The sequence below is a fragment of the Zerene cesonia genome, unplaced genomic scaffold, assembly GCF_012273895.1.
Source record: "Zerene cesonia ecotype Mississippi unplaced genomic scaffold, Zerene_cesonia_1.1 Zces_u007, whole genome shotgun sequence".
NCBI classification, from domain to species: domain Eukaryota; kingdom Metazoa; phylum Arthropoda; class Insecta; order Lepidoptera; family Pieridae; genus Zerene; species Zerene cesonia.
The window spans coordinates 1,182,086-1,199,703 of NW_024045137.1; the positions used below are offsets into that span (position 1 = coordinate 1,182,086).

The following is a 17,618-nucleotide window of genomic DNA, read 5'->3' on the forward strand; positions in this document are numbered from 1 at the left end:
ATACATATTCACTACATAGTATAAAACAAAATCGCTTCCTCTGTCAGTCTCTGTCTCTATGTGTGCTTAAGTCTTTAAAACTACGCAATTGATTTTGATGGGCTTTTTTAATAGATAGAATGATTCAAGAGGAAGGCTTAATAATAATAATAAAAATCATATTTATTTAGTTCTCACAACATTAGTCCATAACAAAAACTTAAAAATACAGAAAAGAGATAGGATAACGTTGTGAGAGTTTTAAATGCATAATAACATCTATTAACTGCTCCAAATTTAACGTGTGGGAAGCCGCGTGCTAAAGCCAGTACCGCATATAGTTCAAATGTAAAAAATAAAATAAAATATAACGGTAGCAGTGGTGGCTCAGTGGTGAGAACCTTGGACTTCAAAATCGATAAGCCGGTGTTCGAGACCGGGCGAGCGTGCAGGAAATAAATTGATTTTTCAATTCATCTGCGCGTGTAGATAACATCACCACTGCTTAAAACGGTGAAGGAAAACATCGTGAGGAAACCGGCATGTCCGAGAATCGAAAGTTCGACGACATGTGACATCTGCCAACACGCACTTGGCCAGCGTGGTGGATTATGGCCTGAACCCTCATAGGAGGCCTGTGTCCCAGCAGTGGGAATATATAATGGCTAATGATAAAAATCTAATATATAAAATTCTCGTGTCACAGTTTTCGTTGCCATACTCCTCCGAAACGGCTTGACCGATTTTGATGAAATCTTTTGTGCTTATCCGGTATCTATGAGAATCGGCCAACATCTATTTTTCATACCCCTAAATGATAAGAGTAAGGCAGAACAGCGTTTGCCGGGTGCAGCTAGTATAACGATATAAATCGATGAGGATAGAATACATAGGATAGGGTATAATTGAGAAATTTTGAAAGAATAGAAAAATTTGATCACGAGGCAGGATTCGAACCTGCGTTTCTTGCCTAACCGTAGCAACGCCTAGCCTCTCGACCACCCGTGATCCCGCCACAGTATCGAATTTCTTCTACTACTTCGGTGTCATGTGCCTAAGGGGCACCCCACGCCATCTATTGAGATGATTAAGAACCATCACAACCAATACGAAACATTATTTCAATGATTACAATATTGTATCGATGGAACGCGGCCTTTGTGAAATATAATTTTTCGTTTTATAGCATTGAAAGCAATTGAGGGTATAATTGTTTTTTTTTTGTTTCAGGAGCAATTTTTACCGAAGACGCGAGAGGGGGGAGCGCTGAGCTGGCATTCAAATACGCAATATATAGAATAAACAAAGAGAGAAGTATTCTTCCTGAATCCACTCTGGTATATGATATACAATACACCACTCCCAGGGATACGTTTCGAGCTTATAAAAAAGGTATGTCCTATCTTAATATATACTAGCTGTGACCCGCGGTTGAATCCACACCGGGAATCGAACCAAGAACGCCATAGTTCTACACCCACGTGTTAACCACTGTCCAAGAAGACGGTAAACAGTCTATGACCTATGTACCTATATAGTATATTATATACTATATACTATATACTACATACTATATACTATTATACTATATACTATATACTATATACCATTTTACGGTCGCGCGAATTCATAGAAATCTAATTAAAGGGAGACAAGCTTCGTGTCTTCGTACGCATGGAAGAGTTACTTTGGGCCAATGTTAACTCGCAGTGCACGCATCGGAAGCTCTCAATAGGAAAAAAGTCCCACGATTTTGAAAAATTCTTGATTGGTCTAAGCGTTCGTATTGGTCATAGCTTGATGATATGTCTATAGCCTTTCTCAATAAATGGGCTATCTAACACTGAAGGAATTTTTCAATTCGGACCGGATATCGTAGTTCCTGTGATTAGCGCGTGCAAACAAACAAACTCTTCACCTTTATGATACTACTAGCTACGCCCCGCGGTTTCACCCGCGCAAGTCCGTATCCCGTAGGAATATCGGGATAAAAAGTTGCCTATATGTTATTCCAGTTGTCCAGCTGTCTACGTACCAAATTTCATTGCAATCGATTCAGTAGTTTTTGCGTGAAAGAGCAACAAACACACACACATCCTTACAAACTTTCGCATTTATAATATTAGTAGGAAATAGGGTAGTAGGATAATATAAATAGGCCAAACCGTCGCTTAACTTGTGACATGTGTATGGTACCCATTTTATCGACTGACTTATCTATTTATCGTTTGTTCACTATAATGCCTTTGTTTATATACAGTTATATTATTATTAAATCTAATCAAATGAAGCATATACCATATGGTAAAGTATAGTATCTCTATCACTACATGGTATTAAATAAAGTCACTTTCTCTGTCCCTAATGTCTCTATGCTTAAATCTTTAAAACTGCGCAACGGATTTTGATGGGGGTTTTTTAATAGATAGAGTGGTTCAAGAGGAAGGGTTATATGTATAACATTTATTAAACTACTGCAAAATGTATGCGTGCGAAGCCGCGGGCAAAAGCTAGCAGCATATAATTGGGAGAATTGTCAAAATGTTTAGACTAAGATTTGATATAACGCGAACTGTCACCGATAAATATTATTCGATAGGCATACTTTTTTATTAAAAACTAGCTGCGCCCCGCGGTTTCGCCCGCGCAAGTCCTGTATCCCGTAGGAATATCGAGATAAGGCGCAGCTAGTACAAAATAATTGATATGTATTTATTTTTTTTATTACACATCAACAAACATTGTACAAATAAGGAAACTGAAAAAAAAAAATAGCATGTATAAAGGAGGTGGAGTACAATTTGTTGGGCGGCCTTATCACTTAGAAGTGATCTCTCCCAGGCAACCCGGGGGAAAAGGCAACAAGCATAATTAGATTATTGGCGGGTCGAGAAACAAATTGCAAAATAAGGTCCAAAATATACATAGACACACATACAAATACATACAACATACTTATATATACATCATCATCATCATCATCAGCCCACTGCTGGGACACAGGCCTCCTGTGAGGGTTTAGGCTATAAACCACCACGCTGGCCAAGTGTGGGTTGGCAGATGTCGCATGTCGTCGAACTTTTGATTCTAGGCTATGCCGATTTCCTCACGATGTTTTCCTTCACCGTTTTAAACAGTGGTGACGTTATCTACATGTGCAGATGGCCTTACGCCTCTGCATAATTAATGGGCTGTGATTGCGCCTACCACCAGGCTCCCTACCAGTTCCTTTGCCGAAAATCACATAGAAAAAATTGGAAATATTATATTTCAGCGTGCATACAAATAAAGTCAGGGGCGGTGGCCATCTTCAGCAGCGCAGGTCCTCTCCTGGGTTCCACGCTGTCCGCAATGTGCCAATCGCTGCACGCGCCACACTTCACTATAGACCCTAAGTATATAGCACGTGAGTATGATTTGGCTTGACCTTATTCATCATTTAAGCCCTTTAATACGTAACGTTTTGTGTTAATATTACAGGGAAGTAGATTCTACGTCGTGTGTTCGTAGAGGTAATAGATATAAAAAAAGAGGCTTCTTTTCTATATCCGTTTAATTAAATACTTTAACAACATCTATATTTCTAATTCATTATCAAAACGGCTTACGTCCACACTTATTTTCCAGACAAATTGCAACCTTATTCATTTACAGTTAAAATAAATTATTCCAGCACAAAACAGCACAATGTCATTCACAATCAACCTGTATCCATCGCGCGAGCTGCTAGACTCGGCGTTCACGGATCTCACAGCGTACCTTAACTGGTCCAGAATGGGAATTATTTATGAAGACTATGGTTTCGGTGAGTAGAGAAAGAATACATACCACAGTAAAGAGATGCATAACAGTAGTACAAGTCGTTGTAAAAGACGAATACGTCTAGACATGGTCGCGGTTGCCACAACTCAACAATGTGATCAATATAGTAATGATGATAACGCAGATCTTTGATAAACGAGATCACGATTTGTGATATATCACAGCACAAGTACATAGGTACCATTTTTAAAACATGACACATAAAACATGCGCGCGGCATCCTATAAATAGTGTCCCGAGCTGCTAACAACATGGTGTATGTAGCTCGGGCTCAGAACAATAAGTTCAAATACTGAAGCAGCACTTCAGTAATCGTTCATAGAAATAGCGAATCTTATAACTAAGCAACAAAGTTCATTTCAGCTCGTATAAGCGCTCAGTGCCTAGCGAGATATTCACTTATGCATTGCCGCTTACTTCTAGCACGTAAATATGTCGCTGTCTGGCGCAGCGTGACGTGGTACCTATGGCGTTAGAGTCGAGATAGTCAGTCACTTGACCACTTATTCCATCATACGTTTGATGCATCTAATTACTCGGTCAATAAGGTAGATATAAGAATGAATATTAGTCACTCATCTATACTAATGTTATAAAGCTGAAGAGTTTGTTTGAACGCACTAATCTTAGTAACTAAAGCGAAGCCGGGGCGGACCACTAGTCCTATCCTACTAATATTATAAATGCGAAAGTTTGTAAGGATGTGTGTGTGTGTTTGTTGCTCTCTCACGCAAAAACTACTGAACCGGTTGCAATGAAATTCGGTACGTAGACAGCTGGACAACTGGAATAACATATAGGCAACTTTTATCCCGATATTCCTACGGGGTACGGACTTACACGGGTGAAACCGCGGGACGCAGATACATGTACTTATCGTTCTGTGTCGAATTTCAGGTGAACTCAACATCGGCAATCTGGCCCGCGACGGCAGAGACATGTACGCGGTGCGCTGCGACGCGCGTGACTACCGACGTGCGTTGTACCAGTTGAAAACCCAGGGCATTGCCCATATCATTGTGGACACCGATCCCAGGCATTTGAGGCAGCTAGCGAGAGCTGTAAGTACACGCGTGAACCTTATTTATATTATTTATCTCTTTATTTATTAACAAAAATCAAATGCAGTAGTTTCTTGTGTTTAATTTTACGCGAGTTATTTAGAAATTAAAAACTATTTAAACGGATTTTAAACGCGATTTATTCATTATATTGACCGCCTCCTTGGCACAGTGGTTAACGCGTGAGCGTAGATCCGAGAGGTCCTGGTTTCGATTCCCGGTGGAGACGCACAATAAAAAAAAAACGTCTCGGTCTGGCTACACAGAAGCCTAATCACCTACTTATCCATAAAAAAAAAATCAGAAACAGATGTATATCATCTGCCCCATACCCCAGTAGGGGACACGGGTCTTCACTTTTTTTATTCATTATAATTATTAACCCGACGTTTCGAACACTTTACAGCGAGTGAGTCTCCCCGTGACCATCACGCGATTTAAATCAGTAATTTAACAGTTTTTCCAATGCTACGGAGACATAAATAAACAAATAGCCATGTAAAAATAAGGTTGAGGGATAACTCTAGCAGGTGTGGTTCTCATAAAATTTTAAACAACCACCGGAAAATTTCAACTAAACAATAGAATTATGTTTATTGGATTGCCTTCCACAAATGTGGATGGCCACAACTACAAACAAAGATAATTATGCATTTTAAAATTGTCGTTTTCAACCGACTTCAAAAAAGCAAGCTTATATTCGACTGTATTGTCCTGTGATTGTTCTCAGAGAACTTTCCACTTTTTCTGTTTAAAACCTCATGCTTTCCATATGGTCCCATTAAAATTTTTGGTTTAGATCTGACAATTTGAAGGCAGTTTAGTAGTTTGATTAAAATATATATTGTTAACTAGCTGCACGCCCCAACACCGCCCGGGTAGTCATCTATCGGAATTAAAATAATATAATCCTATCATATCTTTTAAGTTTGATCAAACTCCAAATGTTGTGGAAATTTGATTAAAATCGGTTGAGTAGTTTAAGAGTCCATCGCGGACAAACATCCTACTTCCTACTAATACGAGTATTATAAATGCGAAAGTTTGTAAGGATGTGTGTGTTTTTGTTACTCTTTCACGCAAAAACTACTGAACCAATTGCAATGAAATTTCGTACGTAGACAGCTGGACAAATGGAATAACATATAGGCAACTTTTTATCTCGATATTCCTACGGGATACGGACTTAAGCGGGTGAAACCGCGGGGCGCAGCTAGTCGATCATAATACTATTAATGTGATTCTACTTCTCTTTCAGATCCTACAGTTACAGATGAACAACGAAAACTATCATTATATCTTTACATCTTTTGTAAGTATTACTATTGTGGCCCTATTCCTTTTCCTTACCCTTCCCTGTCGATTCCTTATTTCCAGTCATCAAACCTTTCCCTATTTATCATCATCATCAGCCCATACATGTTCCCTGTTGGGACACAGGCCTGAGGGTCCAGGCCATAATCCACCACGCTGGACAAGTGCGGGTTGGCAGATGTCACATGTCGTCGAACTTTTGATTCTTAGACATGCCAGTTTCCTCACGATGTTTTCCTTCACCGTTTTAAGCAGTGGTGATGTTATCTACATGCGCAGATAAATTGAAAAATCAATTTATTTCCTGCACGCTCGCCCGGTCTCGAACCTCAACTTATCGATTTTGAAGTCCCAGGTTCTCATCACTGAGCCACCACTGCTTTTATCCCTTACCCCTTAAGCGGGTAGCGCATTCGCAGAAGCACTTCATCTAAAAGATGTTCCTTCTATCGAGACTTTTCCCCCACCAATTTCTAAAATGACTTCTATTACTACCCTCATTTCTGCTAAAGAACTAACACATTTATCCACAGGATATGGAACTATTTGATTTAGAAGATTTTTACTACAATCGAGTGAACATGAGTGGATGGAGGCTGGTCAACAGGGATTCGGATAAAGTCAAGGATGCTTTGCAAGTCATGGAGAAGTTCCATCCTATTGGCGCTTCCATACTCTCTGGTGGGCATATCAAGGTGAGCATAGACGAGAAATACTATCCTATCCTACTAATATTATAAATGCGAAAGTTTGTAAGGATGTGTGTGTGTTTGTTACTCTTTCACGCAAAAACTACTGAACCGATTGCAATGAAATTTGGTACGTAGACAGCTGGACAACTGGAATAACATATAGGCTACTTTTTATCCCGATGTTCCTACGGGATACGGACTCATGCGGGCGAAACCGCGGGGCGCAGCTAGTGTCTATATATACAAGGACCTCTGGACGGGAACTGGTAAAATAAGATATTCCTCTTTCAGACTGACCCAGCACTTTTATACGACGCTGTACAAGTTTTGGCCCTAGCTCTCGCCTCGACCAAGGACGTCCACAAGACCAACGTGTCCTGTGACACGGAGACCCCGATGGCCCATGGGACAATGCTTCTGGAGAATATACATAAGGTACAGAACTAAAACATATCCAACTAATGTTATAAAGGCGAAAGTTTGTAAGGATGTGTGTGCGTTTGTTGCTCTTTCACGCAAAAACTACTGAACCAATTACAATGAAATTTGGTACGTAGATAGCTGAATAACTGGAATAACATATAGGCAACTTTTTATCCCGATATTCCTACGGCATACGGACTTGCGCGGGTGAAACCGCGGGGCGCAGCTAGTTATTCATAACAACGCGTTCACTTTAGAAGTAGTTGTAACTAAATGCATTTATTATGACTAGAAGTGTAAGTGGATCAAAAGTATCTTATCACCCAAGTCAGCTCATACCCTGTCTGTATACCAAATTTCATCAAAACCCGTTCATGAGTTTTATCGTGATTGACGGACTAACATCCAAACGAACTTTCATATTTATAATATTAGTGTAATGTCAACCCGGGAATAGCCTAACTAGTCACTACATAGTATAAAACAAAGTCACTTTCTTTTTCCCTATGTATGCTTAAATCTTAAAAGCTACGCAACGGATTTTGATGGGGTTTTTTAAATAGAGTGATTCAAAAGGAAAGTTTATATGTATAATAACATCTATTAAACTATTCCGAATTGAACGCGTGCGATGCCGCGGGCAAAAGCTAGTTAAATTAATATCATCACTTCTAGGTTCAAGCGCAAGGCCTAACTGGACCTATGGAGTTCACGAACGGCGTCCGCACCACGTTCAACCTGCAGCTGATGAGACTGGTGGGGGGTGTTGGGGGTGCTTGGGGTGCTGGGGGTCGCGATGGTGGCACCGTCATGTCGGGGACTTGGAACCCCACGGATGGGCTGGAAGTTACCGATCCAGCCGCTTATAGAAGAGACCCACCACCGAACGTTACCCTCACTGTGGTTACTGTTGAGGTATGGATCTCTAGGCGCTCTCTCTAAACAAGTTTCGTAGCTTATGGATATTTTAGCTTGAATAACAATATGTTCATCACTATATTAGTCCATAATTATTTATAACAAAAAAACACATCGCCTCCAAATTCCAAATTCCGCCTTCCAACACGGAAGGCTCCAGTCTTCTTCAAATAAATAAGGTATCCGTAAAATCTGTTCACTAAATCGAAAGTAATTAGTTAACAAACATGGAAAGTCGCTTTAAAGTTGAATAATATTGAATCCGGGTATAATTGTCTTCGATGTTCCCGTCCAGGAAAAACCCTACGTCATGGTGAAGGAAGGCTGGAACCTCCAAGGGAACGCCAGGTTCGAGGGTTTCTGCATAGACCTGCTGGCCCGCGTGGCCGCCCGCGCCGGGTTCGATTACCGGCTGCGGCTCGTGCCGGATAACATGTACGGCGCGTGGGACCCGGACACGGGCCAGTGGAACGGGATCGTGAGGGAGCTCATCGATCGGGTGAGTGTGTGTGTGTGCGTGTGTGTGTTTGCGTGTGTGTGTACGTTTGATGTGTTTGTGTGCGCGCGCGCGTAAGTTTTGTGTGTGTGTGTGTGTGTGTGTGTGTGTGTGTGTGTGTGTGCGTGCGTGTGTGTGTGTGTGAGTGTGTGTGTGTTTGTGTGGGTGTAGTGTTGTGAATGTAGAATCTGTCCTGGGTCGTAATTGAAAGAAGCGCATCTGTAGGTGTGTCATCATCTATATACTATACTAATATTATAAAGCTGGAGAACTGTTTGTTTGGTTGAACGCGTTAATCTCGGTAACTACGATTTTTGATTCTTTAACCTCTTTTGCAGAAAGCGGATATCGCCGTCGCGTCGATGACAATCAATTACGCTCGAGAAGTCGTTATAGATTTCACGAAGCCTTTCATGAATCTGGGCATTGGGATTTTGTTTAAGGTAAATATCCTATCCTACTTCCTATCCTACTAATATTATAAATGCGAAAGTTTGTAAGGGTGTGTGTGTGTGTGTTTGTTGCTCTTTAACGCAGAAACTACTGAACCGATTACAATGAAATTTGGTACGTAGACAGCTGGACAACTGGAATAACATATAGGCAACTTTTTCTCCCGATATTCCTACGGGATACGGACTTACGCGGGTGAAACCGTGGGGCGCAGCTAGTTAGATAATATTTATGTGGGAGTCGAGCAGCTTGCACTGGGAAAGCACAACACCCTCACAGAAATTCGGCGTGTAATGATGGCATGCTACTGTGTTTCGTACGGTGAATGTGGGAGCTGGAGACCCATTATCTTTTCCTCATCCTTTCCAGTTTATTCCTTCTTTCCATTCGTCAATCCTTTTTTTTCTTTTTTCCTTAAAAGCGGGCAGCGCATTCCTAAAGGGTCTATCTTTACGAGTGTCTATGGACGGTGGTGGTCACCAACAGGAATACTATACATAAAACCTGTTTTTATGAATCACTCAATCTTTTAAAAAAATCCCATCAGAATCCGTTTTGCGGTTTTCAAAATCTAAGCATACATACACGCGGGAATTGTCTTCGCTTTGTATTATGTAATGATATGCTTATTTTTATTTATCTATCTATATATATATATATATATATATATATATATATATATATATATATATATATATATATATATATATATATATATATATATATATATATATATATATATATATATATATATATATAAATGAAACCCGTTTTCCTTGGTCACGGCATCACGCGTGAATGGCTGGACCGATTTCACTAATTCTTTTTTTGTTGTATTTGTTATTATTAGGAGAAGGTTCTTACGGAAAAAAAATATTAAGAGAATCTCTCAGAAATATTGAAAAATGTACATTTAATTTTGCATATTTTAAAAAACGCGAGTAACAAATGTCAATGTCATTCACAGCCACAGATGATGTTATAAGTAGTGCATCATTGCAACGCTAAGGCGGTACGAAGTTCGCCGGGTCAGCTAGTATCTCTATAAATTTGGTTTTTACAGGTACCCTCGTCTCAGCCAACGCGTCTTTTCAGTTTTCTGAATCCGCTCGCCATAGAGATATGGCTGTACGTTTTGGCCGCATATATCCTGGTCTCCTTCACGTTATTCGTTATGGCTAGATTCTCACCTTATGAATGGTGAGTTATTTTGTATGTATGTATTTTGAAATGGACACACACTGGAATAAGTACTGTTTTAAGACGTCACGATTCCCCTTTGATATTGCCAAATGCCTTATTCTTAACTTAATAAAAGTGGGGACATAAATGGTCAGATGATGATGATGATGATGATTTTTGTTATGATGATGATGATGATGGTGATGATGATCATGATGATGGTGATGATAATGATGATAGTGATGATGGTGATGAGGGTGGTTATGATGATGATAGGGATGGTGATGAGTATGTAGATGATGAAGGTGACGATGATGATGATGTTACATATTTGTTTATTTCTCAGGTCCAGCAGTACGCACGTGTGTGGTCACGAAACGAAATTATTAACGAATCAGTTTAGTGTGTGTAACTCCATTTGGTTCATAACCGGGACGTTTTTACGACAGGGCTCGGGTTTGAATCCTAAGGTGAGTATTGACGGAGGCCCGTTTCCTTTTCCTCACCCGTCCCAGTCCATTCCTTCTTTCCAGTCGTTAATCCTTTCCTTTTCTCTTACCCCATAAAAGCGGGCAGCGCATTCACGGAGGTACTACCTTTGCGAATGTTTAGGGCGGTGGTGATCGCTTACCATCAGGCGAACCACCAGCTCAGCTGCCCGCTATGACATAAAAAAAAAAAAGAAAAAAAATTGACAATTGTAGTCGATGAAGTTTTACATGTGTGAGTGGGGCACGAACCGGCACGAATTGGGCCACCTCGCACCGGGGCACTACCACACCTCCACAGGAGATCGACGTGAAATAATTTAACCTATTAATAAGCATGATCACACTATGAAGACTTCACACTAGTATCATTAGTGTGAAAGTTTATTTGTTTGGAAGTTTGTCCACCATTCACTCTGAAACTACTGAACGGATAAAATTTGGTATACAGACAGGATATGAGCTAACTTGGGCGATACGATACTTTTTATCCCGATTAAATGCTCCGTTGGGATAAAACAGGAATAGACTTTCACTAAATCATAATTACTATTCATTATTATCACTATTTTTATATATTATTTTTTTCCTGCTACTTTAAGGGTTGCCTGGTAGAGATCGCTACCTAGCGATAAGGCCGCCTTTTGCTTACTCTTAATGTTATGTTCTGTTTTTCTTTTTTTTGCAATAAAGAATTATATTTCTATAAATAAATAAATTGACTTTTCAATTTATCTGCGCATGTGGATAACATCACCACTGCTTAAACGGTGAAGGAAAACATCGTGAGGAAACCGGTATGTCCAAGAATTAAAAGTTCGACGACATGTGACATCTGCTAACCCGCACTTGGCCAGCGTGGTGGATTATGGCCTGAACCCTCATAGGAGGCCTATGTCCCAGCAGTGGAAACATATTTCTATAAATCATTTGTAAATTTCCTAATTCTATGGGGGCAAAGCCTCAGCGGAATCTGGTATGACATAAAAATAAAACATGAGAAATTTAGAAAGAATAGAAACAATTTGATCACGGGGCGGGATTCGTACCCGCGTTTCTTGCATAACCGTAGCAACGCCTAGCCTCTCGGCCACCCGTGATCCCGCCACAGTAATCGAATTTCTTCTACTCTTTCGGTTTCATGTGCCTAAGGGGCACCCCACGCCATCTATTGAGATGATTAAGAACCATCACAACCAATACGAAACATTATTTCAATGATTACAATATTGTATCGATGAAACGCGGCCTTTGTTAAATTTAATTTTAATAAAAAAAAAACCATTTCAGGCGACATCCACAAGGATTGTTGGTGGAATCTGGTGGTTCTTTACGCTGATTATACTATCGTCTTACACTGCTAATTTGGCCGCTTTCCTAACGGTCGAAAGGACGGTGCTGCCCATACAGAGCGCGGCGGACTTGGCCGCTCAGAACAGTGTCCAGTACGGCACGCTCAATGGAGGGTCTACAATGACGTTCTTCAGAGTGAGTTTTTGTATATTGAAGGGTTTTTTTTTTAAACTTGTCAATATTTCAACGTTTGTTGACGTTTTTCTCTGTTTATGTTTTGACGTCAGACTATCCTACTTCCTACTAATATTATAAATGCGAAATTTTGTGAGGATGTGTGTGCGTTTGTTGCTCTTTCACGCAAAAACGACTGAATTGATTGCAATGAAGTTTGGTACGTAGACAGCTGGTCAACTGGAATAACGTATAGGCAACTTTTTATCCCGATATTCCTACAGGATACGGACTTACGCGGGTGAAACCGCGGGGCGCACCTAGTCTTTGATACAATCCAGGGAAACAAGCCAGTTCCCTCACAATGTTTTTGTTTCCCTATTGGAGCAGTGGTAATGTGGATAATGTTTAAAGAAATACAAAAATCTTGTTGACGTTAATTGTATGGTCACCACCACTGTTGCTTACAGTGAATGTATATACAGTTAATGCATAAATTTCAACATTTGCCATTTTTTAAGTCAATCAAGTACTTGCGTTGCATTATGGTATAAGTCCTCATAGGAAGCCTATGCCCATCCATGGGAATAAAATGCTGGAGAATAAATGGTATTATACATACTATAAGTATGTATGGGTCGATAATGTGTAGAAAATATAAAATATACATGTAATTTTTCCTTCAGGTCACAAGCTCTCATTTCAAAAAACAAAGCCACTGGTCTCATTAAATGTTTATTCAATTTTCAGGACTCCAACATAGATATATACCAGCGTATGTGGCAGCACATGTCAACTGCGTCACCACCAGCGCTAGTGTCCTCGTACGAGGAGGGAGTTAGGAGGGTTTTGGCGGGAAACTATGCGTTTTTAATGGAGTCGACCATGTTAGATCATAGAGTACAGAGGGATTGCAATCTGACACAGATCGGCGGGTTGTTGGATTCGAAGGTATTGATTTTATAATTTATTTTGTTCAATCATTGAATGTGCTATCGTTATATATAAGGAATAATTGTGGACTTAATACACGACTTGTGGCACCCCATGTTCAAATCCATTGTAGGCAATGTGAGTTTTAGGACTAGTTTAGGCCAGTATTTTTTATTGATTCATTTATTTATAATGCTTCATTGTACAAACTTAGTAAGAAACAACAAGAGCACAGTAAACAGAAAAAAAATTAGTAGTAGTATTTTGTTAAAAATTATAATATGATATTGTCTTGTGTCTGATTTTACGCGAGTATTATACATTTAGAAATTATAAATCGTTCGCTATAAAGTGTTCGAAACGTCGGGTTAATAATATAATGAATAAATCGCGTTTAAAATCCGTTAAAAGGTCTTCAATTTCTAAACAATTATAGTAATCAAAAATATTCATAATAATAAATATAGGGACAGTGGTAGAGCCTCTGCGAATGATCACAGACGGTGGTGATCGCTTATCATCAGGCGACCAACCAGCTCAGTTGCCCGTCATGACAAATCAGTATATTAATACAAACATACAGGTGAATTTAGTGTGTTCAAAATATGCTCCAGGGTTACGGTATAGCGACATGGAAGGGCAGTCCGTGGAGGGACAAGATATCACTAGCCATACTGGAGTTGCAGGAGAAGGGGGTGATACAGATACTGTATGATAAATGGTGGAAGAATACGGGAGACGTCTGTAATCGTGACGGGAAAGACAGCAAGGCGAATCCTCTGGGCGTTCAGAATATTGGTGAGGATGTGTTTTGGAATCGAATTCGATAGTTTTTGGTGGTTTTTTTAACCGACTTCCAAAAGCAAAAAGGAGGAGGTTCTATGTTCGCCCATATTTAATAGTATTTCCTTAGGTTAGCGCGATTGAACTAATAAACAAAATCGCTTTATATTGTAGTACAAAGTATAGTTGAAGATATTTAAAAAAAAATGGTTGCCTGTAAATTCGGTTTTACGGGCGAATATTTTACGTGACAACGTCTTTTTTTCGGTAGAATATTTATTGATATGAATATTATTAAATTGCACAATAGGAAAAAAGAATTGCACAAATTTAAACTATAGAAAATATATTTTGTTTACTAAAAAGACGGAGACAGACACAAGCACGCGCCGATTCAATGCGCCAATTCTCTAGTGCTGCGCGCGCGGCGGACCGATCATAGTTCGGTGACTCATCGTACCGTTACCGGGCGTTACACTTTTTCATGAGTGACTCCGAGCCGCAACCTAATTTAAGACGTTGTCACGTCAAAAATATACTTCACGTACCTACAACCATTGTAGTCTTATTACAATAGTTATACAAAACAGTAGTAATAAAATTACGAGAAAGTTTCTAATTTGAGAATTTTCAATTGATAAAATCATACTTTACTAGCTGCATCCCCCAGTTTCACCCGCCTTAGTCTGTATTCCCTAGGAATATCGGGATAAAAAGTTGCCCATGTGTTATTTCAGTTGTCCAGCTATCTTTGTACCAATTTTATTGCAATAGGTTCAGTAGCTTTTGCGTGAAAAAATAACATATACATACACATACATCCATCCTCACAATCATTCGCATTTATAATATTAGTAGGATAGGATAGGATGGTCAGCCTTCTATAAATTAGAATTTCTTCATATTTTGTTTCAGAACTTCGTTAATAAATATGCGTTTAATTTACATTTTTGTTTTTATAGCATTGAAAAGCTTCATAATGAGAAATTTTTAAAGAATAGAAAAAATTTTGATCACGAGGCGGGATTCGAACCCGCGTTCCGAGTAGAAGAAATTCGATTACTGTGGCGGGATCACGAGTGGCCGAGAGGCTAGACGTTGCTACGGTTTGGCAAAAAACGCGGGTACGAATCCCGCCTCGTGATCAAATTTTTTCTATTCTTTCAAAATTTCTCAAATATGCGTTTTATATCTTTCCAGGTGGAGTGTTCGTCACACTCCTTTGTGGCCTGGTGCTGGCGATAGTGGTGGCGATATTAGAGTTCTGTTGGAACACGAGGAAGAACGCCTCGCAGGGCAGACAGTCCTTGTGCAGCGAGATGGGACAGGTGACATTGACTTCTTAAGCCTTTATTTTTGGTTTTTTTTCTATGTCATAGCGGGTAGCTATATGTGGGAGTCGAGCACGATTCTACACGAATTGGGCCAGCTCGCACCGGGGAAGTACTACACCCCCTAGAAAAACGGAGTGAAATAGTATGCTATTGTGTTTCGTACGGTGATTTGGGGAGCCGGAGGCCTATTTCTTTTTCCTCACCATTCTTTCTTTCCAGTCATGAATCATCTGTGTTTTGTGTTTCGAGTCACATTGTCTCCAAATAAATGTTTTTTCTTTCTTCTTTCTTTCTTTCAATCCTTTTTAATCCCTTATTAAAGGATTGACAACTGGAAAGAAGGATTTCTAAGACTTCGCTATTCGTCTATCTGTCTTTCTATCGTGAAGCATGATTGTTAGATACTTGAAATGAGATAATATAAATCTGTTGCCGTTATAACAAAAATAGGTGTGTGTGCGATTCACACACGATAGAAGTGAAACTTCAGTAAATGGACAAAAGAATGAGATGAATATATATAAAACATAAAATAGTATGTATATTTCTGTCTCATTCTTTGCCGGCTTCATTCTACACATATTTGTATTTGTGTCTCTCACCCGTCGTTTTTTCCGTTGCATCAGCTTTGAAATCACAACGATTCTAAAGAAGTTTCACTTCAAAAATAATTAAAAATCGCAGCTAAGCAGCGGTTGTAACGGGCACTAATTGGATAGATGATTTGATGATGATTTTTGTAGTTATAAGTTAGCTCATTTAAAATACGAAAACCATCGTGTTGCGAGTTCGACTCGCACCTGACCGTTTTATGAGTCTGGTTCGTTAATTCCAGGAGCTACGTACAGCGATGCGAGGCGGTTCATCCAGGACCGTGTTGAAGCCTGGATGCTCGAGATGCTCTCCAGCCACGCACGTGCCACCAGCTCCAGCGAGATATGAGGCTGGTTGACAGTTTATTTTTTTTCATTATGGCAATGAGTTTCAACTATTTGACAGTTTATTTATTTATACCCAATGCGGAAGGGTGTGGACCGCCTTCTTGGTGTAGTGGTTGATGCGTGGGCGTAGAACAGAGGGGTTCTGGGTTCGATTCCCGATGGGGATACATAGAAAAAAGTCAAAGTGAAGAAAATCGATCATGAAATTATTTATAGAGTATAGTATAAGTATATCAGTATAAATTATAGTATTTCATTTGCCGCATACCCCACTAGGGGCTTCACACGATGCGAAAGGGGGCACTTATTACAAACTAGCTCATGACGGGGGCTTCGCTCGCGTTGTTCATTAATGATATTTTTATTATAGCGCCATCTAGCGGATTTTGTAGATTTCGGAGTGATTCAATTCCACTATTATGATTTCCTAGGGCTGTATGGAATTTGACGTTTCACCTCGGTTAAAATTAGGCTATGTTACTCTCCACCATCCTGACTATCTCCAGACACATCTATACTAATATTATAAAGCTGAAGAGTTTGTTTATTTGTTAGTTTGAACGCACTAATTTCAGGAACTACTGGTTCGATCTGAAAAATTCTTTCAGTGTTATACAGACCATTTATTGAGGAAGGCCACGGTCGTTGTTTTTCCTTTTTTTACACAAAATCTCAACCTTCTAAACGGGACACTAGGAAACTGTGTTTTGACTGTTTTTCTACAGTAACATTATAAAGAGGAAGAATTTGTTTGTTTGTAATGGATAAACTCAAAAACTACTGGACCGATTTTAAGATTTTTAGATTCTAAACACGTACTTTCAGCTAACTTTAAGTGTCCATAAAAACTTAATTTGAACAATCTGTTTATGTTAGGTTGGGTTGGGTTCTACAGTAATATCGCCTCTATGTAATGTAGCCACGGCTTCGCCGTTCTTCTGTACGGTATTACATATTTGTATTTAAACGAAGCCTAGTTGAATCTTTATACACTGTCAATCTATTTTCAGTTTTATAGGATTGAAATGGTATATAAATGAGAAATTTTTATCAGTTCTTTAATAATCTCTCACTGTAAATCGTCCTATTTTATCCCATCCTACTTCCTACTAATATTATAAATGCGAAAGTTTGTAAGGATGTGTGTGCGTTTGTTGCTCTTCCACGAAAAAACTACTGAACCGATTGCAATAAAATTTGGTAGGTAGATAGCTGGACAACTAGAATAACATATAGGCAACATTTAATTTTTAATTTTATAGCATTGAAATGCTTTATAAATTAGAAAATTTGAAAGAATAGAAAAAATTTGATCACGAGGCAGGATTCGAA

At 39.4% G+C, this 17,618-nt stretch overlaps 1 protein-coding gene across 1 annotated transcript in view; it reads left to right on the forward strand.

Moving 5' to 3' along the window:
• LOC119839028 (glutamate receptor ionotropic, kainate 2-like) overlaps window positions 1–17,618 on the forward strand; it is a 36,049-nt gene that overhangs the window by 17,097 nt on the left and 1,334 nt on the right. Inside the window, exons 4-19 of the mRNA XM_038365198.1 lie at window positions 3,254–3,385; window positions 3,653–3,784; window positions 4,699–4,862; window positions 6,121–6,174; window positions 6,710–6,871; window positions 7,160–7,303; window positions 7,967–8,206; window positions 8,505–8,708; window positions 9,044–9,148; window positions 10,222–10,358; window positions 10,687–10,810; window positions 12,119–12,316; window positions 13,046–13,246; window positions 13,843–14,026; window positions 15,212–15,339; window positions 16,181–16,288. Of these exons, the coding sequence (XP_038221126.1) occupies window positions 3,254–3,385; window positions 3,653–3,784; window positions 4,699–4,862; window positions 6,121–6,174; window positions 6,710–6,871; window positions 7,160–7,303; window positions 7,967–8,206; window positions 8,505–8,708; window positions 9,044–9,148; window positions 10,222–10,358; window positions 10,687–10,810; window positions 12,119–12,316; window positions 13,046–13,246; window positions 13,843–14,026; window positions 15,212–15,339; window positions 16,181–16,288 (2,417 nt within the window). The remainder of the gene's footprint in view (window positions 1–3,253; window positions 3,386–3,652; window positions 3,785–4,698; window positions 4,863–6,120; window positions 6,175–6,709; window positions 6,872–7,159; window positions 7,304–7,966; window positions 8,207–8,504; window positions 8,709–9,043; window positions 9,149–10,221; window positions 10,359–10,686; window positions 10,811–12,118; window positions 12,317–13,045; window positions 13,247–13,842; window positions 14,027–15,211; window positions 15,340–16,180; window positions 16,289–17,618) is intronic.